A 23907-nucleotide genomic window follows, 5' to 3' on the forward strand; every position below is an offset into this window, starting at 1 on the left:
TTTTCCTTGTACATAATATAAAGCTTTTGTTCCACAGTGAACACCAATATACAGGTATGTAACATTCTAATAGGTTCACAGTGTAGCTATATATTTTTCTTGAGCAACTGAAAGAAACATATTAAAAAACAAGAGTTGGAGACATTTAAGCCGGTGTACAACAAATGTGTGTGGATTTCTTTTTTCTTTCCAGTCAAGAGCACTAAATAAAAAACGTTGCATTAAGAAAGTTGCTCCCCACCCTTCTCCTGGCCACTTCCAAGCCTAGAAACCGGACCCCTGGAGACCCACACCGGGTAATGGGAGCCCCGGGCCCAGGGCCGCAGTGAGCGCCTTGGGTCCGCAGGGGCTGCGCGGGTGGGCGTCGGGGAGATTGCTGAGCCACTCACCGCGGAGAACTCCCAAGACAAACACCACCAGGGCACGGACCTCAGCATTATCATCAGCCCCTGCACTTATAAAAGGCTTAATACAGACAGCAAGGGCATGGTCATAAATCAACTGGTTCCAGGACGACCCACGCTTGTCCTAGGACTCTGGGGACCCCTACTTCCAGCTTCTTCTGGGCACCGAGAGCGCCAAGGATCATCTCTGTCCGCATTCAGCGTGGAACCCGGACCGAGAAGCCACCTGACCCCGCCCGCGATCCCCCAAGTACTGCTAACACTGCTAGCGGCGCATCACTCCCGGCGCCAGGACCCCAGCAAGCTAGAGAGTGGGCAGCCGCGGAAGTGAGGGCAGCGGCAGCGGCTTCAGGCGCCGCAGTGCGCAGGCGCATGCGCAAAGCGCGCAGGCGCCGCCTAGAAGTGACTTCTCCAAAAAGTGTCTTAGTTCGCGGTCACCTGAGCTCCGGGCAACTCGGCTGCGGTAAGCTTCGTGGATACCCGCTCTCCGCGGGTCCTGACTGCAGACCCCGCCCTCTTCAGTTGCCCATCCGCTCCGCCATCCCGAACCTTTCGAGAGTCTGTCCTATCCCTCCTTGTTCTTTCTCACTCGCGGGCCGGATCGGGCCGAGCCGGGCTGCCCGGGTGCGGTTCCTGACCATGGCGTCCCTCTTCAAGAAGAAAACCGTGGATGGTGAGTTCCGTGCCTGGCCGAAGAGGCCTAGCTCTGCGTTTCGCAGGCTTATTTGGGGGACTTCCGGCCTTGACTCTTGTTGCTGTCCCTGGGGGCGGGGCTGGATCAAGTGGCCCCACAGGTGACCGCCTTCGTGCGTCACTTTTCCACTTCCCTGTCTCTTCGGACTCGCCCTACCTCAGTCTCACCTGGGCAGTCTGGCTTCCTTTCTCTGATAACACAATCCTTAACAGCCCCGCCCCGTCCCCAGGTTTCTCCTTCAGCTGTATCCTGAGCATTTCCTGGAGGCAGGATGCGGTTGACCCTTGAGTGTCATTAGACTTAGTGATTTGATGAATTTCTTGTTGGTTTCCTCTGCGTGTTTACTGCTCCTTCAGTTTGGAGCTGTACTACTTGGGAGCATCCAAACCGGAACCCCGTGTTGACGTGGGGGGAGGGTGTAATAGGCTCCAGTTCCCAAAAGAACTTGGTCTGGACCTGGGAACACACCATCAACAGAGATGTGAAATAAATGCTTCTAGACTGACACCAGTAGGAAAATACAAGAAATCCAAGGAAGGTACCTGGATTTCGTTTTCATAGTTGACTTCTGTCTCCTATAAATACCTTGCTGTCTAAAGTAACAAATGCGGTTTGCATTATCTGCATAGATGCTTATGTTTGAATATGCTTGCATTGCTTCGGACATTTAACTCAATGTCATTTTAAGGGGAAAAAGTGAATACAGGAATATACAAATTGGTGTCTGTAAGCAGTGATTGTCATATATGCTTATATAGCTGTTTAATTAGCCTAGATATTTTCATTGACTTTACCAGGAATCAAATTCATTCAAGTTATTTAGAAATCGTGTTTCACATTACATGTTGAGTCTAGGTTGTTGCTGATTCTATCAAAGAATCACTTCTTTGTAAGGGTCTAACTGCCACAAAAGGAGCAGTGGTAGCTAGACAGTGATTGGTACAAACAGGGTGCTCAATCCAGACGTGGGGTAACTCCTTCATTCCTTTGTATTGACTGTTCCGGTGCTGCCACAATTATTTTTTGGAGGATGACAGAGATAGCCTCTTTACCCTCCACACTACCTTTTACTTCAGCACATGTCTTTTTACCCCTAATTTGTCACACAGCATAATACTGTGTGATACATAAAATAATTTTTGGTTATTCTGAATGGATGAAATTGACTTTTTATTAACTGAGAAATACCACTTACAATATTTGCAATATCAAGTTTGGATAGGAAGTAATACAATTATGTGAAATGAGTTTTATGTGTATTTTACCTGAGAATGTTAATCTTTAACATGACACTTTATTTTTTCAGTGTTCAGTACCAACTTTATGGTTTTCAATTATTGTATAGTACTCCAGGGGGTGGGGGGAAAGGTGTATTTATTTTTTGGTTGTTTAAGTCTCATAGAGTGAGAATTTAGTAAACAGAGGGAAAGGGTTGCATCTTCTTACTATGATATTACAAATTAATTTTTTTTAATTAACATTAAAAGCCAAACATCCTAGCTCTTAATTGCTTGATGTCTGTCAAATTACAAAGACATAAAAATCAGTTCTATATTCTCAGTGCTGTGCTTCCTGGTGCTTTTGGCAATCCAGTGACTATTGTACTTGAAGTATAGAGCAGGAAAATAAAAAGACAATGAAGATGTGCTGTGAGGGTGTTTAGCTGTATACTTATTTGCAGCTGGGTTAATTCATCCAAGAAATGATGTTTTTGCTGAATAGACTTACTTGCGAGAAAAAGATCTTAAGGACTTTTGGAAGGAACTATACTACTGACTTAAAGAGCTGAGTGTGAAATTTCTGAATATAAATTTGGCCACTATGTACATTTTACTATAACCAGCAAACTGCATACTTGATGTTTTCTTAAATTATCATGTCAATTGAGATCAATTAATGACATCTTAATTGTAGATCTGTACTTTTGTTACTTTGATCTGGAGATTTGCTGATGCTTTTATTCTTTATTTTCTCAGGAAAAAAAAAAGATGTTTTGTTTAAAAGGTGACAGCATTATCTTAGCAATAATGAGGCTATATATTTTGAAAGTGAACGTATTCTTATGCATGTCTGCCAGATCCTCAGACTCGTTGATTATTGATCATAAGATCTTTTACTGTATGCTGTCTTTTTACTTGTTTCAGCAGTAATGAAATTCTGATATATAAGAAAAATATGTAACTGCTTATAGAGCTGGAGAATAATTTAATCTTTCTTGTCTCTTTGGATTGGCTAGAAGAGTTGCATACTATATCATTAAAGAATACTGCATATGTAAATTAAAAAGGGAGAAAACATTACAGCATTTATTACTATTCAGAGTTATGTTTAATTCATTTTTGACACAAAGATGAACAAGTCTCTGCAGTGTATACTTTGTTACAGAAATTAATGAGAATTGTAGCTCAGTGCTAAGGAAGAGAAAGATTCTTTTGAATTTGAAATTACAATTGACTACTTGCTTTTCCTTATACTGATTTCTAAGAGATATATATGTATGTATACACGCACATACACAGACACATTATATAGGCCTTTCCCAGTAGCTCAGTGGTAAAGAATCCACCTGCAATGCAGAAGATGTGAGAGATGTGGGTTCCATCCCTGGGTCGGGAAGATCATCTGGAAGAGGTCATGGCAGCCCACTCCGGTATTCTTGCTTGGAGAGACTCCATCAACCGAGGAGTATGGCAGACTATGACCCATAGGGTCATGAAGAGTCGGACACAACTGAAACGACTTGTATATATATGTACATATATATATACACATATACATGCATATATATTTTTGTTTTGTTTTCCTTTTGTATTTTTTTCCTAAGTGGACTAATGGTGACCTATTTTTTAAATCTAATTATGAACCTGTAAGTCAAGATGCCATGAGGACTTGTGAATGCACAGCTAAATATGCCTGTTAAAAAGTAAAGCTCTTTAAGCGCTATATACTTTTTGTCTGTTATCCTTAACAAAGACAAATTTGAGGTGCTAGTCTAAGCCAGCCAGAGAAGGCAATGGCACCCCACTCCAGTACTCTTGCCTGGAAAATCCCATGGATGGAGGAGCCTGGTAGGCTGCAGTCCATGGGGTTGCTAAGAGTCGGACACGACTGAGCGACTTCACTTTGACTTTTCACTTTCATGCATTGGAGAAGGAAATGGCAACCCACTCCAGTGTTCTTGCCTGGAGAATCCCAGGGACCGGGGAGCCTGGTGGGCTGCCATCAATGGGATCGCACAGAGTCGGACACGACTGAAGCGACTTAGCAGCAGCAGCAGCAGCAGTCTAAGCCAGCCACTGCGTTAGCATATTGTATCTTATTTAATTCTTACAAAACCTATAAGCACTATTGTCATCTCCATTTTATAGATGAGGAAACTGAGAAGCAAAGGACTAAGTAACTTGCCCAGGATCATTCAGCTACTAAGTGACAGAGTCATGACCTCCTCTCTTTGAGCATTATCATTGTTATTTATTTCTTACTGAAAAGCCTGTGGCACAATTTAATTTTGCGGTTCTTGCTAAGTACATGGACTTCTCAGCATTTGGTAGATACCATGTAAGGCATACCTTTTGTCTATAAGGCAAAATTTTCTTAGAGGAAATATTTTCCCTTAACCCAATGTTTTCTTAGGAAGTATTTTCCAACTCATTTTACTCTTCATCTAAATCTCTCAGAGGACTGGTGATGTCTCCTATCCCCACTTCTCTACTTCTCTGACGTCCCCCCCCCCCCAATGTACAGCAGTTTGATTTACATCTCATGTAATATATGAGATCTTGCTAAGATCATCAGTGACTTCTAGATCACTGAATCCCATTTTTAGTGATCATCTCTTGGGCTACGTTTTGCATTTGATTTTGATAATAATTTCTTCCTTGAAATTCTCTTTTGGTTTGCATAACATAACACTGTCTTCATTTTCCACAGATTCTTCTGACTACTCCTTTTCCTTTTATGTTTTTCTTTTCTTTCTTCCTTCCTTTCTTATTTTAACCTTGCCTTTAAATGTTAGTGTTTTTCTTGGTTCCGTCTTGGATTGCCATTATTCTAACCATACATTTTCTCCCTACGTGATCTTATCTAAACTCTTATTTTAGTTATAACCTAAGTGCTGATGGATCCCAATTGTGTATCTTTAGATATATTTTTCTGAGTTTCGGATCAGTATATCTAATAGTTTGCTAAGTATCTCCACCTTGATGTCCCAGAGTACTTCAAATTAAAAGAGGTCCCCAAAAATATTCATCACCATCTTTTTCAAGTCAGTTCTTTTCCTGGGTTTTCCTCTTCCAAGGTGTAGCAGTCCTTGATTTTGCCCTCTACCTTTAATTAATTACCAAGTCCTCCTTTTGTCTCTTAAATGTTTGTCACATATGAGCTTTCTTTTTCTCATTCAGGTCCCATTTATCTTAAACTTTTTTACATCACTTTTCTGTGTTTCCTTCTTGTAGCTTCATAGCCTTTAAATCATTCATCTGTAAAGTTGCCTGTGTGATTGGTATATATATATATATATACATATATATATATATATATATGAAATCCAAATCTGACTATGCTACTCCTCACTATAAATCCATTTATTGAGTCTCTAGCATGAAAGGATCAAGTGAGTGCCATGCTTGATCTGTTCCTTGTCTTGCTTACTAGCCGTGTCATTTCCCTAAGAACTCTTCTCATATTCATCTGTATATACCGTACTCTTTCTCACTCTGATGTATTTTTAGTTATGGTACGTTTATGTGTAGAGTTCTCTTTTTTTCTTCCTGTAGCTACTTTGAACAGGTTTTTTTCTTTTTCTAGAAATTCTTCTTCAGTGCCACCTCAGTTCAGTTCAATTCAGTCGCTCAGTTGTGTCTGACTCTTTGTGACCCCATGAACCACAGCACGCCAGGCCTCCCTGTCCATCACCAACTCCCGGAGTCCACCCAAACCCATGTCCATCGAGTCGGTGATGCCATCCAGCCATCGCATCCTTTCTCGTCCCCTTCTCCTCCTGCCTTCAATCTTTCCCAGCTTCAGGGTCTTTTCAAATGAGTCAGCTCTGCGCATCAGGTGGCCAGAGTATTGGAGTTTCAGCTTCAACATCAGTCCTTCCAATGAACACACAGGACTGATCTCCTTTAGGATAGACTGGTTGGATCTCCTTGCAGTCCAGGGGACTCTCAAGAGTCTTCTCCAATACCACAGTTCAAAACCATCAATTCTTCGGTGCTCAGCTTTCTTTATAGTCCAACTCTCACATCCATACATGAACACAGGAAAAACCATAGCCATGACTAGACAGGCCTTTGTTGACAAAATGATGTCTCTGCTTTTTAATATGCTGTCTAGGTTGGTTCTAACTTTCCTTTCAAGGTGTAAGCATCTTTTAATTTCATGGCTGCAGTCACCATCTGCAGTGATTTTGGAGCCCAGAGAAATAAAGTCTGACACTGTTTCCACTGTTTCCCCGTCAATTTGCCATGAAGTGATGGGACTGGATGCCATGATCTTAGTTTTCTAAATGTTGAGCTTTAAGCCAACTTTTTCACTCTCTTCTTTCACTTTCATCAAGAGCCCCTTTAGTTCTTCTTGCTTTCTACCATAAGGGTGGTGTCATCTGCATATCTGAGGTTATTGATATTTCTCCCGGCAATCTTGATTCCAGCTTGTGCTTCTTCCAGCCCAGCGTTTCTCAGGATGTACTCTGCATAGAAGTTAAATAAGCAGGGTGTCAATATACGGCCTTGATGTACCCCTTTTCCTATTTGGAACCAGTCTGTTGTTCCATGTCCAATTCTAACTGTTGCTTCCTGACCTGCATACGGATTTCTCAAGAGGAGGTCAGGTGGTCTGGTATTCCCATCTCTTTCAGAATTTTCCACAGTTTACTGTGATCCACACAGTCAAAGGGTTTCGCATAGTCAATAAAGCAGAAATAGATGTTTTTCTGGAACTCTCTTGCAGACTGTGTTAAATACCTCACTCCTTGTGCCCCCTCCCACTTTTTTTTTTTTTTAACATCTTCTTGATTTGTATTTTCCTGAATGAAAGTAGATCTTCACGCACTTCCACAGTTGGATTATGCTTTTCTTAAGTTTTTCCACATTCCACATTTGGATGGTTGCAGAGAGTCTTCAGCATAGATGGGAATGACTCTATAGCAGTTTAGAATTTAGAGACTAAATGCCAAAATAGTGGCAGTTACTAACCAAGAATGGTGTTCCCAGTATCCAGAACATCCTGTAGTCTACATCTATATTATCACCACCCACCTTGAACCTTAGTGCAAGTTTAGAGATAATTTGAGGACTCTTATTGACAGTAGAGGAACAAAGCTTCTTGGGTTTTGCCTTATTGGGTGCTATTTATGTATGCTGGTTTTCCAGAGTTCAAAACTTGTGATATTTTGACTAAGTTGGATAAATCTGACAAGAGGGGGTAAAATTTATCATCTACATAAATTAGATCCCGTTCAGAAATATCCCTGCCTTCTTCCAGATAAACTACAACATTCTCATGGTGCTACCTACAGTACCGAGATCTTTCTTTGCATGGTATGTGTTCCCAGAATGATTATTATCCTGAATATTCAAAAACTCAAATTTTGCTTTCTGGTTGGTTTCTAAATTCTTTGTACACCAAAGAAAAATAATTGAATAAGGAATTCACAAACACAATACTCTTCTGAGCATTTTCTGAGCAAAAATATTGCAACATTTTATTTATAGGAATGGAGACTGTTTATTTTCTTCTTTTTTTTTTTTTTGCAACAATTTCAGATCTAAAGAAAAGCTGAAATGACAATATTCAGTGAATACCCATTTTCTCATTGCCTCAATGTACCAATTATTAACATTATGCCACATTTGTTTTCTCTCCCTTTCTATGTGTGTATGTCTTTTTAAGTACGTTTGTACACATATGTGGGTTTTTGTTGTTGAATTATTTAGGGTAAGTAATAGACATCATGCAACTGTGACAATCCAGCAAATATTTCCCAGAATAGGATATTCACCTGTATAACCACAATGCCATTATGACTCAAAAAATTTAATAGTGTACAGAAGTGAAAGTGACAGTGTAAGTCTCTCAGTCGTGTCCTACTCTTTGCTACCCCATGGACTGTAGCCCACCTGGCTCCTCTGTGCATGGGATTCTCCAGGCAAGAATACTGGAGTGGGTTGCCTTGTACTCCTCCAGGGGATCTTCCGGACCCAGGGATTGGAACTGTGTCTCTTATGTCTCCTGCATTGCAGGCGTGTTCTTTACCACTAGCACCACTTGGGAACTCCCAATAGCATTATTTAATATGGAGTGAAATTCCAAATGTCCTTAGTTGTCCACCCCCCGCACCCCCCAATTCATTACTGCTGTTTTTGTTGCTGTTGTTTGTGGGGGAAGTGATTACCTGGGTGATGAAAAGACTTTCCTACTTATGTGGCATTTGAGAGAAAGACATAGTATTGAGAAAGAAATAGTTATGTGATGATCGGGTACCTGAGCCTTCTAGGCATAGAGAACAGTAAAGTAGGAAGCCCTTTCAGAAGCCCAGGAACAGATGTTTCTGTATGAAATGTCTTTCCTTTACATTTCTCCGTTCCAAACATGATACCAAAGGCTGGTATTTCTTTTCATGCTACCATTTTCTACCTTCAAGTCCATCCATTTATCTGTGAGACTGTTCTTTCAAAGGCTCTTTCACTCATTCCTTTACTTATCTAAGCTGAAAAATGTCCTTGGCAGTTTTCTGAAGCTGTTACTGATGAGCATGCTAAAGGCTGTGTCTTTGAGACCCACATGAGACCCAAAGATCTGCTCACAGGTGACATCTTAAAACTTCCTTAAATTCCTGAGAACACTGATATTTTAATAATCATGAACAAATTCATTTCAATGAGTTCCTCAGGGCTTGAGTTACTTTTGAGACTTTCCTGGTGGGGGAAAAGCATTCTTCGTTGCTTCCTTTTATGCTACCATAGGGCTAGACTCCTGTTCTCTTCTTAGTGTTCCACCTTTTCCTTTCAAGTGAGTCCTGCTGAGTTTTTCAGCTTCAGCCTGGTTTTTAAGCAAACCCCTGGCTGTCTGGACCAAGTACAGAGTAAAGCTGTTGGCATGATTCTCGACTCTCCTTTCTGTTTCCCATAGTTGTTTATTTATTTTTTGTTTTTATTTTTTCTTTGCCATGTATTAAAACTGGTTACTTAGGTGATACATTTTCTTTCAGATTTCTGATATACCATGTCCAAAGCCTGAGAAACAAGTTTGCTTTGCATATCAAATTCTGATTTCTTCTCACCCACTCTCCCACTGCTGTTGTCCTTCTGCCTTTGTAAATTTGGTTTTCAAAGCCAGTATTCTCTAGTTACTGACCTCTAATATTAGTATTTCTTTCTTGGCCCTTAACCTTTGAGTTTGTAGCATTTTTGCAGTTTTCTTTTTTCTCCTCATCAACCTAAGGAGATGGTATATCCTCACATGGCCAGTACCTCATCCCCCTTTATTGTTCATTGTGGAGCTCCCCATGACAGCTTTAGCTGAACTCACGCTCCCAGCTCTTCTGTTCCTAGCCATGATCAGAGTTTATCTAATACTCCTTCACCCACTGGACCAGTGCCACAGTAGCCACTATTTCCTCTGATACTAGCTTGCAGACCTTGCACATAAAATGCAAAGAGGACACCCCCTTTCCTCTTGGATCTTAATCCCCAAAAGCCAGTTCATGGAGATGGTAAAGCAGGATGTGGAAGCATTTTGTGCTCCTTTTTCAATCCACATGATTGTTAGATTCAGGATAGGCAATACAGTTGCATAAATCAAAATGATTTTTCTCTGAAGAAATACATTTAAAAGCAGACAATATGGTATATGTTAAGTTAAAAAGTCCATCATGACCTTACAGTAAAGTGGCAAACCCAGTACACGGTAGAGCCGGTGCTGTCTAGGAGACCAGCTTAAACACAGCTGAGTGGTATGAGTTGTGCCTTAGTGTTCCTGAGGCACTGTAATCCTGACTGCAAGCTTGAGCTCCCTCCCTTCTCTCAAAATATAGGCACTTGAAAGGATGAAAAAAAAAGAAAAAAGTGGGCTTCCCTGGTAGTTCAATTGGTTAAAAAAAAAAAAAAAATTCCCCTGCAATGCAGGAGACCCTGGGTCAGTTCCTGGATGGGGAAGATTCGCTGGAGAAGGGATAGGCTACCCCCTCCAGTATTCTTGGGCTTCTCTTGTGGCTCAGCAAGTAAAGAATCCACCTGCAATACAGGAGACCTGGGTTTGATCCCTAGGTTGGGAAGATCCCCTGGAGAAGGGAAAGACAACCCACTCCAGTATTCTGGCCTAGAGAATTCCATGGACTGTATAGTCCATGAGGTCGCAAAAAGTAGGACACGACTGAGCGACTTTCACTTTTCATATTTGCAGCATGTAATTACTTTTTGCTTTAATCCTCAGATGTGCAAACAGTATGGAAATGAACAGTCTAGAAATAACAACTATGATTCAAGTTGGGCCTTGGACTCAAACCCAGTAGAAAATTCTAGTGAGCTAGATCACATGGGAGAGCCTTTTATATTTCACTTTTTATTTTTGGGCTCTCTGTTTTTCTTTTCTTGGTAATCAGATAAACCTTATTGACTGGGAACCAAAGAATGACCTTAGGTCTGTTTGTATCTTCTTAAGTCCAAAATTTAACTCAGTGATCTTATCACTCTTACACATATGTGTTACTTTTTCAATAAGAAGAGCCTGAAAGGCTTTAATGCCCAGGGTGGAGCTGGCCTGAGTGGCTTTTTCTCAGTGTTGTGCTGGATGTGGGTGAGGACAAGATGGTGGGTGGGGCAGCCCCTGGATCCTTCCGACATGTCCAGGTGGTAACAGAGCGAGCACACCATAGGCACATCCCTGCATTTTCACAGTTTGAAAGTTCAGTACTCCATTTTTCCTTTGTAGAAAATGTCATAAAGTCTGTCATAGCTCAGATTTTGCCATTGCTAAATCGTCACCCATCTTTCTTGATAACTATAGATTTTATTGTTGAAATATTAGCCATCTTTCTTGATAACCGATAAATTTTATTACATATTTTTAAAGAACCTGTTAAATTATGGCTATAGGATAAATCCTTTCATATTTTGGTATATATATGTTTGTACTCCCTTAGATTACAATTAACAGATATATTGGTATAGTGGTTGACATGAAGTAAAATGTAAATACAAATAGGTAAATGAATAAAATATACTTCTTGCTCTTAAAGAGCTGAATCTTAGGAAGAAATCAGACCTACTAAGAAATAAATTTAATGGGAAATAAACTTTGACTTCAGAACATTAAGAATGTCTCCTAACCTTTCTTACGTTATTCCTTCTGAATTATTTGAAGACCAAATTATTAACTATGAGTTAAGTATAGGAATTGTTTTTAAAGAAAATTTGTTTCATAGGATACACCCATTATCTCATATGAAAAAAAAATTTACTATCTTTTCTCTCTTACCTTAATATATTTTAAAGTGTTACAGTTTTGTTTTATACAGTCTAGTGTGTAACATTAGATGGTCTTGGATTATAGCTTAGAACTCTTTAAATATTAATAGGTCATTAACAATAGGCTGTGAAATATGCGGTAGTTAATTTTCTTTATTTTTCCTTCTCTAATATACAGTGACAGTATGGTACACATAGTTACATAAAATTAAGAAAAGTGAAATCAAACAATTTTGATTAAATTATGTTTTATTAAAGATCATGTCATAATACTTGTATTTCAACAAAGATGGCTATATCTATTCTTTATTCTGATTCTCTGACACCAAGTGGGTGTCTCCAGCACTTTAGTTCAATCCTAACAACTGTTTGGAGTTAGCACAGACCCCACAGGTTAAGGGCTCTGTCCACAAAACTGTCCTCATTTAAGAGGCCAGTCACAAGTCTTAGATTGCCACCAGTACTTCTGACTGACCGGCTGTAAACACTAGTGTCAGCCCAACTCCCTCTTCAGATTTGAAAACATACTAGAACAATTCTCAGAACTCAAGAAAGTACTTAGTATTACAAGTTTATTTCTAAGAAAACAACTCAGGAACAGCTAAATGGAAGCAAGGTACTATGCAGGGGGATGGGGTGAGGGGTGGTGCTCAGAGTATCTATGCCCTCTCTGGACATGTTACCTTCCCAGAACATCAGTATGTTCACCAACCTGGAAACTCTACCAGTCTCTTTAAGAGTTTTTATAACCCTGTCTCTGGCTCTACTCCCCTCCCCCGAGGGATGGGGTTGAAAGGCCTCACCTTCTAATCAATCATTTGGACTTTCTGGTAAGCAGCCCCATCCTGAACTCTCCAGAGGTACACTTCCTTAGATCAAAAGACATCTCTATCACTCAGGAAATTCCAGGGGTTTTGGGAGCTCTGTGACAGGAATTCAAGACACAGACCAAATATAAATTTTTCATTATATGACCTTAGTAATGACAAAATATATATTGATAACATTCTAGATCTTTCTAGATCCAACAGTCAGTGCTTTCAGCAGTTGCTTTACACTGTGTCAGTTACCTAGTCACAATTCAACTTATCAATATGGTGGCTTCTCTCTCAGCTCAGTACTTCTGTAACCTTAGAAGACTGTCATCATTATGTTAATATTTCATCTTATCTTAGTTGAATTCAGGGAGTTTTTAGTGTGCAAAAGGATTATATTCCAAAAGTTCACTTGTAATACTGTAGTGTTAAATTTAGGGCATATTTTCTTTTGAAATAGTAGGATAATTGGTCAGTGTTTTCATACCAATCCATTGTCTTGGGCAAGATAGGGGAACTACGTCCAAAACAGGGAAATTGAGGAGGTTTAAGTAGTGAGGACAAGGCTGATGATTGTTTTGAAAGATGGGGAAATGAGAGCTTTCTTTGCTCTTTTGTTTAGTGTCAGTCTATAGATGGCAGAGGAAAAACATCATGTGTGTAGACCTAATTAAATTATGTCCACCTAAAATTCATATGTAGAAGCCCCAACCCCTAATGTGACTGTATTTGGAAACAGGGTCTTTACAGAGATAACAGGTTAAATGAGGTCATGAGGGTGGAGCCCTAATCCAGTAGGACCAGTGTTATCATAAGAAGAAAAGATAGCAGAGAAAAGGCCATGTGAGGACACAAGAAGGTGGCTATCTGCATGTCAAGGGAGAGGGCTCAGAAAAAACCAACCCTGCCAGCACCTTAATCTCGAACTTCTAGCCTTCAGAACTAGGAGAAAATAAAATTCTGCTGTTTCTGCCACCCAGTCTATGGTGTTTGTTGTAATAGCCGTAGCAAACGAACAAGTCATGTTTTTTAAGAATAGGATCCCAGCCAGTGCTCCATGAAACATTTCTACCCAAGAAATGCTAATAGAGGTTTCTTTAAAAGGATTCCTGGTTTAATGACTCTGGAGAATAATTGACCACATATTCTTCCCTTAAAGGTTGACAATGTACTTTTGTATATTAAATGTTCTTAGAAGCCTTGAAGCAAAGAAATTGGTTTAAAATTTTTTCAACTTGAACATTTCCCAGATATATTTGCCTACAGACTATCCCCTTCTTTTTTAAGTGAAACATGTTTCCCATCCAGAAGAAAGTTAGTGAGGGGAGAGAGCTCCCTCTCTTCTCATCTCCTATATAGATATTGTATGGTTTCCTATTCCTGTGTGTAAGGAACATATAGAATGTCTCTGTAGTAAATCCTGAGTGTGAGATGTCCACCAATATAACTTAATTGAGAAACAGCCTAAGTAGAGGAGGAGAAATAGATGTTTTGTAAGTAGGATATAGGAGCTCTGACATCTTATTTTTAACTTTTATTCAGTCATTGTAGTTCATTTTATATAATGACATGAAATGTTTTTCATTCTGTTTAACAGTATTATTTGTTGATATCTGTCTCTCTTTGTAAGGATTGTGTCCTTGATAACTTTATTTTTTGTTTTCCTACAAGCTTCATAGTCAGAGGCTTTGGAATCAGAATGCCTGTGGGGTGAAGCCTAGCGCTTTTTCTCCCTTAGGCAGATTACCTCACCAAATACACCAAATACCAATTCCTGCCTCTGAAACAAGTGAAATGATAGTACCTACCTTTGGGGGTTGTTGTGAAGCACTTAATATACCTATTATTCGGTATAATTAGTTATTTTTATTCTGAGTAAAGTTTCATTACAATAAGAAATGTGTAGAATATAAGCTGTGATGCTCCATCACTACAAAAGATAATGGTTGCTGGCTTTGCTGTTATTTTAATGGAGTTGAAATTCACTTAACATTAATCACTTTAAAATGAATAGGTCAGTAACATTGAGTACATTCGGAATGGTGTATAACCACCATCTCTAATTCCAAAACATTTTCATCACCGTAAAATAAAGCCCTGTATCCATTAAGCAATGACTCACCAGCCCCCTGTCTCTGCAGTTCATGACATTTGGGTTGTTTCCACCTTTTGACTATTTTAAATAGTGCTGAATTTGTGTAGAGTAATGGTTTAGGTACTTTTTTTTTTCAGTTCTTTTGGGTAAATAGGAGGGAAATTGTGAGATGAGTTGGTACTTTTATGTTCAACTTTTGAGGAACCACTGAACTTTTATCCACAATGGCTGAAATAATTTACATTCCTACCCACAAGAAGAACTAAAAAGCCTCTTGATGAAAGTGAAAGAGGAGAGTGAAAAAGTTTACTTAAAGCTCAACATTCAGAAAACAAAGATCATGGCATACAGTCCCATCACTTCATGTCAAATAGAGGGGAAACAATGGAAACGGTGACAGACTTTATTTTGGGGGCCTCCAAAATCACTGCAGGTGGTGAGTGCAGCCGTGAAATTAGAAGATGCTTGCTCCTTGGAAGAAAAGGTATGACTAAACTAGACAGCATATTAAAAAGCAGAGACATTACTTTGGCCACAAACATCCATCTAGTAAAAGCTATGGTTTTTCCAGTAATCATGTATGAAAATGAGAGTTAGACTAAAAAGAAAGCTGAGCACTGAAGAATCGATGTTTTTGAGCTGTGGTGTTGAAGAAGACTCTTGCTTATAGCCATTTTGGCAGATGGGAAATGGTTTCTGAGTTCCCTAATGAGTAGTGATACTTTGTATCTTTTCCAAATATTTGTTGGCCACTTATGTATTTTCTTTGGCGAAATGTCTGTGCAAGGTGTTCACTCATTTGTTGAGCTGTCCTTTGTTTTTGAATTGTAAGAGGTATATATACATATATATATATATATGTTCTGGATTCTAGACTCATATGTAATTGGCGTATATAGTCTCCCATTTTCTACATCGTCTTTGCGCTTGATAATGCCCTTTAGTCACAGCTTTTAGTCTTCGTGGAGTCTGCTTTATCTGTGTTTTTCTCTTGTTGCTTGTGCTTTTAGTGTCATACCTAAGAATCTATTGCCAAAACCCAAATCATGTAGATTTACTCCCATGTATTTGTCTAAGACTTTTATGATTTTAGCTCTTATATTTGAGTCATTCTTCTCTTTTGAGTTAATTTTTATATATGGTGTGAGGCAGGAGTCCAGTTCTTTATTTTTTCTCATGTAGCTGACTGGTTTTCCCAGTGCCATCTAATGAGGAGACTCTTCTATCTGTTGTAGTGGTGGTAGTTTTAAATTCTACCTCTTTACTGAAAAGGTGCTCTAGTAAAATGATTAAGACCACTGATTCAGGAGACAAAACTTGGATCCAAATCTGGCATTACTACTTACTACCTTGTGACCTTGGGCACGTTATTTAAACTTATTAACACATATTTTCTGATACATATAAAATAATAGAAAAACCAGCTCTTTGGCATTATTATGAACGTCATTCTCAATTGTTGTTTTTCAGTTGCTAAGTCATGTCTGACTTTTTGTGACCCCCTGGACTGGAGCACCCCAGGATCCTCTGTACTTCACTATCTCCCAGACTTCGCTCAAATTCATGTCCATTGAATCTGTGATGCTATCTAACCATCTCACCCTCTGCCACCCTCTTCTCCTTTTGCCTTCTATCTTTTCCAGCATCAGGGTCTTTTCCAGTGAGTTGGCTCTTCATTTCAGGTGGCCAAAGTAGTGGAGCTTCAGCTTCGGCAGCAGTCCTTCCAATGAGTATTCAGAGTTGATTTCCTTTAGTATTGACGGGTTTGATCTTCTTGCAGTGCAAGGGAATCTGAAGAATCTTCTCCAGCACCACAACTCAAAAGCATCAATTTTTTGGCGCTCAGCCTTCATTACAGTCCAACTCTCACATCCATAAATGACTGCTGGAAAAACCATAGCTTTGACTATACAGACCTTTGTCAGCAAAGTGATGTCTCTGCTTTTTAATGCACTGACTATGTTTGTCATAGCTTTCCTTTCAAGGAGCAGGTGTCTTTTAACTTCATGGTTGGAGTCACTGCTTCCACTTTTTCCCCTTCTATTTGCCATGAAGTGATGAGACCAGATGTCATGACCTTAGTTTTTTGAATGTTGAGTTTCAACCCAGCCTTTTCACTCTTCTTTCACCCTTATCAAGAGGCTCTTTAGTTCCTTTTCACTTTCTGCCATTTGGTATTATCCTCATATATGAGGTTGTTATTTCCTCTTGCAGTCTTGATTCTACCTTGTGATTTATCCAGCCCAGCATTTCTATTGATGATACTCTGTATAGATGTTAAATAAGCAGGGTGACAATACATAGCCTTGTCATACTTCTTTCTCAGTTTTGAACCAGTCAGTTGTTCCATGTAAGTTTCTAACTGTTGCTTCTTGACCTTCATACAGGTTTCTCTTCATACAGGAGACAGGTAAGATGGTGTGGTACTCCATCACTTTTAAGAATTTTCCACAGTTTTCTGTGATCCACACAGTCAAAGGCTTTAGTGTAGTCATTTAAGCAGAAGTAGATGTTTTTCTGGAATCCCTTTGTTTTCTCTGATCCCACAGAATGTTGAGAATTTGCTCTCTGGTTCCTCTGCCTTTCCTAAGTCCAGCTTTTACATCTGAAATTCTTGGTTCGCATACTGTTGAAGCCTAGATTGAAGAATTTTGAGCATAACCTTACTAGGATGTAAAGTGAGTGCGATTGTGTGGTAGTTTGAACATTCTTTGGCTTTGGGATGAAGACATCTTTTCCAATTGTGGCCACTGCTGAGTTTTCCAATTTCGCTGACATGCTGATTGTAGCACTTTAACAGCATCACCTTTTAGGATTTTAAATAGCTGCCCACATTTCATCAGAACTTCACTATGACTTGTCCCTCTTGGGTAGCCCAGCATGGCATGGTTCGTAGCTTTTTTGAGTTACACAAGCCCCCTTCACCATGACAAGACTGTGTTCCATGAAGGGATCACATACTTTATGTGAAGTACTTAGCAAGTTTCCTCACAGTGAGGAGACAGTTTGGCAAACATTACCATCCATATCTGTGATCTTTTGAAGTAATCACTATTTAATAACAATTAATCTAAATTGTGGTCAATCAGTTAGACTAATACTTTAATTCTTCAAAAGGTAAGACTGATGGATCCTCATGAATTGAAATAAATGAGAAAGACATTAACAATGAATGGCACTTACAATATATCAGGTCATTGTGAGTGTTATTTGTGCCTCCATGATAATTTTTATTTTATAAGAAACTGAGGTTTAGAGTGTTAACTGACTTTACAAGAAACCATCATATAATGATCCAGTAGCAGATGTGTGATTCAAATCCCTGTCTGCTTCATTGGAAGGCTGGCTGCTTCTCTTTATTCTGTTATAATGATGATGACATAGTGTAGAAAAAAAGATTTAGTAAACACATTGCCTGTCTTCCTTTTTGGAATTTCGTGTAATATTGAAGTAGGGAAGAGATGACAAATGTTGTGTGTGTGTGTGTTTGCTCACTCGCTTGCATACATGTGACATATATATACATGTCATAAAAGCAATGTATAATAATCAGTTCTCTAAGGGAGTACTTTAGTGTGATTTATATATTCTTTTGACTAAACCTCAGACTATAATGTGTTTGTACTTCAGTGTTTTTTTATATAATCAATATTTATAATTCATTCTAACATTTGATTAATGTTTGGTTTATTGAAACAAAAAATTTAACATCTTGTAATTTTTTTTAAATTGAGGTTTCTAATTCCAATATTTTAAGTGGTATTAAAGAAGATCTTTAATTCATACATTTAGGTTTCTTTTCTGATTCTCTTAGATGTAATAAAGGAACAGAATCGAGAGTTACGAGGTACTCAGAGGGCTATAATCAGAGATCGGGCAGCTTTAGAGAAACAAGAAAAACAGCTGGTAAGTAGAACATTAAATTTCAGTTTAACTTTTCTAACAAATTTAGAAGTCAGTGTTGGAGTAATTAGCTAACTAGGAAACAGACACATGGCAGGTGGTAAGTGATTTACTTTACTAAGAAATGGCATTTAATACCTTCCTGCAATTTCTGGTTACCTTTGTTTACTATGTCATTCTCCTGATTTTTATCAGGAGTCTTTATTCTGCTGAATATAAAATCAAATTATTCTTCTGTTTGTGAAAGACATAAATGCCTAGGAAGAAATATTGCTCAAAACAGCCATCTTCTTCTCAATCAACAGCAAAGATAAAATAGTCCTAGAAGACAAGAGATCTACACAGTATTGTAAAGCAATTATCCTCCAGTTAAAAATAAATTAATTAATTAAAAAAAAAAAACAAGAGAGGGTTGCAAGAAAATAACTCTGTTAACCAATGGGGTGTCTTACTTTATATTTTAACTGTTATTGACAATGTCTTTGATAATGAATATACTTTTAAAATAGATTGGCTATCTTTAAGTATTTTTCTGTTATGTTTTTAAATGTATATTGCTTAAAACATTTTTAAAAACAAACATGCTTGAGGTATAGTTGACATGCAATTGATTGTCCATGTTTAAAGCAAATAATTTGACACATTTTGATATATGTATTAACTCATGAAACCATTACTACAGTCAAGGTAATGAACATATCCATCATCCCCAAAAGTTTCCTATTCCCTTTGTGATCGCTTCTACCCATCCCCTTTCTCCCTGTGTCCTCCTCAGTTAGGCAAACACTAGTCTGTCATTGTAGATTTTACATTTTCAAGAATTTTATATAAATGAAATCTTAAAGTGATTTCACTTTTTTATGGCTTCTTTCAGTCATAATTATTTTGAGCTTAATCAGTGTCATTACATGTATCATCATTTCTACTGATGACTGTTATTCCCTTGTGTGGACATTGCAAAATTTGACTATCCATTTACCAGCTAATGAACATTTGGGTCATTTCCCGGGTCATTTCAGGGTTATACTGATCTTGTGCTACTTTCTTCATATTTCTGATATTTTTTGTTGTTGGTATATAGAAATACATTCATTTTTTTTGTGCATTGATCTTTTATTCTGTAACCTTCCTCAACTCACTTAGTCGAGTAGCCTTTTTGTAGGTTCTATTAGATTTCTACATAGGCAATCATGTCATCTGTGTAAATAAAATTTTTCATCCTTTTATCATTAAGTATACTAGCTATAGGCTTTTTGTAGAGGCCCTTTCTCAGGTTGAAGTTCCTTTATCTAGTTGTTGAGAGTTTTTATCAGGGACTAATTTTGTCAAGTGCTGTCTTTTTTTGCATCTATTGAGATGATAATTATGTAGTTTTTCTTCTTTAGTCTGTTTGTATAGTGAATTACATAACTGATGATTTTCCAAAGTTGAATCAAACTTTTGCTATTGGGATAAACTTCCTTAGTAGTGATGAATTTTTAAAAAAATATTTTATTTTAATTTGTTGAAATTTTCATAAGAATATTAGTATCTCTGATCATAAAAACTATTAATTTGTAGTTATGTTTTTGTGTGGTATCCTTATGTAGTTTAACATCAGAGTACTGCTGACCTTAAAGCATGAGTTGGCTAGTTTCCCTTTCTGTTTCATTTACTGGAAGGGTCTGTGTATTTCTTTTTTAAATGTTTGATCGGTTTCATCAGTAAAGTCATTAGGAGTGAAGTTTTCTTTGCGGATAGATGTTTGAACTTAACAGAAATCTCTTTGTGGCTAGATTTTTAAATTCTAAAATTTGCAATTTTTAGAAAATAGGTATCAAATGGATCAAGCTTTCTACGTTTTGAATGAGGTCTGGTAGTGCACATCTGTCAAATAATTTGTTCATCTCTACTAAATTTTAAAATGTAATAACATTGTGTTTATAATATTTTCTTACTATTCTTTAACATCTTCTGGTTGTTAAGTGATGCCCTCCTCTGCATTTTCAGTATTTGTCATTTGTGTATTCTCTGTCTGTTTTTCTCTCTCTTCTAATTGGCAGTGGTTTATCAATTTGATCAATTTCTTGTAAAAGAAAAAGCTTTTGATCTCATTAATTTTCTGTATTTTTTCCTTGCTAGTTTATAGAGTTCTTCTCTTGTTTATATATTTCTTCCTTTTATATACTTTGTGTTTTATTTTCTCTGCTTTTTTTCTTCTTTCTCTATTTTGAAGCCTATTAGATACTCAGTTTTTCTAAATGTAAACTCTAACACTTTAAATTTCTAAGAACTGTATTTACAGCAACTCATGCATTTTGATATGTGCATTTTTATTTTATTAAGTTCAAAATATTATCCCATTTCCCCTGTGATTTTTTTTTTCTATTATTATTGTCATGACCCCATGTACTGCAGCACACCAGGCTTGCCTGTCCTCCACTGTTTCTCAGAGTTGGCTCAAACTTATGTCCATTTAGTCAGTGATGCCATTCAACCAACTCATCCTCTTATCTCCCCCTTCTCCTCATGCCCTCCATCTTTACCAGCATCAGGGTCTTTTCTAATGAGTTGACTCTTTGCATCATGTGGCCAAAGTATTGGAGCTTCAGCCTCAGCATCAGTCCTTCCAATGAATGTTCAGAGTTGATTTCCTTTAGAATTAAGTGGTTTGATCTCCTTGTTGTCCAAGGGACCTTCCAGAGTCTTCTCCAGTACTACAGTTGGAAAGCATCAATTCTTGCATGACTTATTTCGAACCATGTTGCCTAATTTCTGCTTGTTATTTTCCTTTCTTATTTTTCTTACTGCTTTCTAGTTTAATTTCACTCCAGTTAGAGATCATACTTGTAGGATTCCAATCCTTTTATTTTTGTTGAGCCTTGTTTTCTGATCCAGAATGTGGTATATTTTTGGTAATTCCTTTTTTTTTTTTTAATGTGCACTTGCAAAGAGTATTCTGCTGTTGGTGATGGAGTTTTTAGTGAATGTTGGTTAGACCAAGTTGTTGATAATGCTTTTGTGAATCTGTATCTTTATAGTTTTTCTGTCCACTTGCCCTAAAATACAGCAATGTACTTAAGAAAGGAGTTGTTGATGTCCCTTATGCTACTTGTGTCTTTGTCTGTTTCTCCTTTCAGTTGTATCAGTTGCACTTAATAAATTTGGAAGCGCTGTTTTAGATGCATACACATTTAGGATTAGTTTGACATCTTTATGTATTAATTCCTTTGTTATGAAATGCCCCCTTTTATTCTGGTAATATTCCCTTTTCTTTCTTTCTTTTTTTTTTAATCTAGTTAATGTAACCACTCCAAATTTCCAGATTTTACCAAGTATTTATATAGAATATGTTTGTCTAGCCTTTTACTTAGTTTTATTTAGCTTTGTTTTGCTAATTAAAGTTGTTTTCTTGAGATAGCATATATTTTTATGTTCTGAGAAGGAAATGGCAACCCACTCCAGTATTCTTGTGTGGAGAATCCCATGGACAGAGGAGCCTGGCAGGCTACAGTCCATGGGGTCACAAAGAATCGGACACGACTTAGCAACTAAACAACATCTAATTTGCCAGTCTGTCTCTTACTTAACATAGTAAATGGACCTTTTCATTGAAGATAGTTGTCTGTATTACTAGCTTCAGATCTGCCACTGTACTCTCTTTTTTTTCTTTGCTATCCTCTACCAATTCCTCGTTTGATTTTTTTTTTTCCTACCTACTTTTGGATTGAGTTTTTAAGTTTTCTTTTTGGCTTTATGTGAGCACTGTTTTGTAGACTTGCTTTGTATGTGTAGAACACAGTACTAGTTCCATCTTATCCATATAAACATGTAAAACAGTTTGCCCTCTCAAATGACTATTTGTATGACTTTGTAAAACCCTCTTAATAATCAGGTGAAAGGGTATAATGTATATGCTCAGTCTGTTCTTCTCAAATCACTGAGGACTCCCCCTTTTATGATCTATGCCTTCTTTTTATTTCCTCTGATAGGAATTAGAAATTAAGAAAATGGCCAAGATTGGTAATAAAGAAGCTTGCAGAGTTTTAGCCAAGCAGCTTGTACATCTAAGGAAACAGAAAACAAGAACTTTTGCTGTAAGTTCAAAAGTCACTTCCATGTCCACACAAACAAAAGTGATGAATTCTCAGATGAAGATGGCAGGAGCCATGTCTACTACAGCAAAAGTAAGTGGAAACCTTTATATCCATAGCTTGTGATTTCATCTGAGACGTTTAAATATCAGCATTCAAATTAGATTTAAAGCTCCCTCTCTTATATGTGTGTGTATTATATATATATATATATATATATATATATATATATATATATATATATATAGGAGAAGGAAATGGCAATCCACTGCAGTACTCTTGCCTGGAGAATCCCATGGAGGGAGGAGCCTGGTAGGCTACATATTATAAAAATAACATATATATGGTATAGAATCTTTGTAATTTTTAATCAAATGAGTTATAATTAAACACAGTTCAAATAAACATCTCTAGGCTTTTTATCAATTTGTTTTATATAAAATTTTTGTTTTAGGCACTTCCACTCTTCCAAGACTACATGTAATGTCTAAATTTTTTTAATTGACTTAAAACATTATTTAGTTTTTTTTTTCCTTAAATTTTAAAAAGATTTTGGGGCTTCTTATTTCATATGCTATATATTCTGATATAATAATTTGGATTATAGTTTCCTCTTGATTCATTTTCATGAAGTTGTCAGAAAGTTGTATGAATATTTTCAGAAGAATTTATCAGTTCATTTTATCAGGAATGTAAGTTTAACTTACAGTCCTTAGATTAAAAAAACTTAATGATTTTACTGTAGAACTTAAAAGACTGTGAGCCTTTCAGACATTTAATAGTGAGCTCTTTGCTGTGTATTAAGAACTGTGAGAGACCAGAAGAAGTTCAAGACAAAGGCTCTGCTCTCACATATATTACATAGTTCATTTTGGCGGTGGGAGAAGGTTGAGATGTGCTAAAAAGGAAGCTTACGCTCTACAACATTCTGTTCTCCATGTTTCAGTGAACTGCACAGATCCTTGAATAGACTGAAGTGAAAGACTTTCTGGAAGACCAAAATTATCATCAGGCTTTAAATAAAGGGAAGAAAGAGCATGAATATGAAGAACAAAAAGAAAAGATTAACCCAGAGGAGAGAAAGTATAGGGTTATATATATTAGGAAAATAGTCCATAACCATTACTTCTCATTATTTGCAGTAATTACATTCTATAAAGTTTGAGGAACACTGAATTAGGGAGTATCGAACCATTGTTCCTAGGGGAAATGGAGGGTTAGGTTCCTGTGAGCCTTTGATCACAGTTGTTGTTAACTTGTGTAGACCATACTTCAGTCCTATGCTTAGGGGAGCATTTTAAACAGTGAAATCACCAACCAAAAGGGAAAAAATAGACCACAAAGATGACACTGATTTACATTATTAGTGCTAAGTCAAGACGGCAGGGTGTCATCTTGGGAGACCTAAGCTGGAATTATGCTTGTTGGGCCACTCAAACTTGATGCCACTCTGT

General features: G+C 37.6%; 1 protein-coding gene across 1 annotated transcript in view; it reads left to right on the top strand.

Annotated features, from left to right (window-relative positions):
- The first annotated feature begins 764 nt into the window (after positions 1–764).
- Positions 765–23907, top strand: part of CHMP2B (charged multivesicular body protein 2B) — a 31633-nt gene continuing 8490 nt past the window's right edge. Inside the window, exons 1-3 of the mRNA XM_069578795.1 lie at positions 765–1077; positions 18292–18383; positions 22352–22546. Of these exons, the coding sequence (XP_069434896.1) occupies positions 777–1077; positions 18292–18383; positions 22352–22546 (588 nt within the window). The 5' untranslated portion in view covers positions 765–776. The remainder of the gene's footprint in view (positions 1078–18291; positions 18384–22351; positions 22547–23907) is intronic.

The sequence above is a fragment of the Ovis canadensis genome, chromosome 1, assembly GCF_042477335.2.
Source record: "Ovis canadensis isolate MfBH-ARS-UI-01 breed Bighorn chromosome 1, ARS-UI_OviCan_v2, whole genome shotgun sequence".
Lineage (NCBI taxonomy): Eukaryota > Metazoa > Chordata > Mammalia > Artiodactyla > Bovidae > Ovis > Ovis canadensis.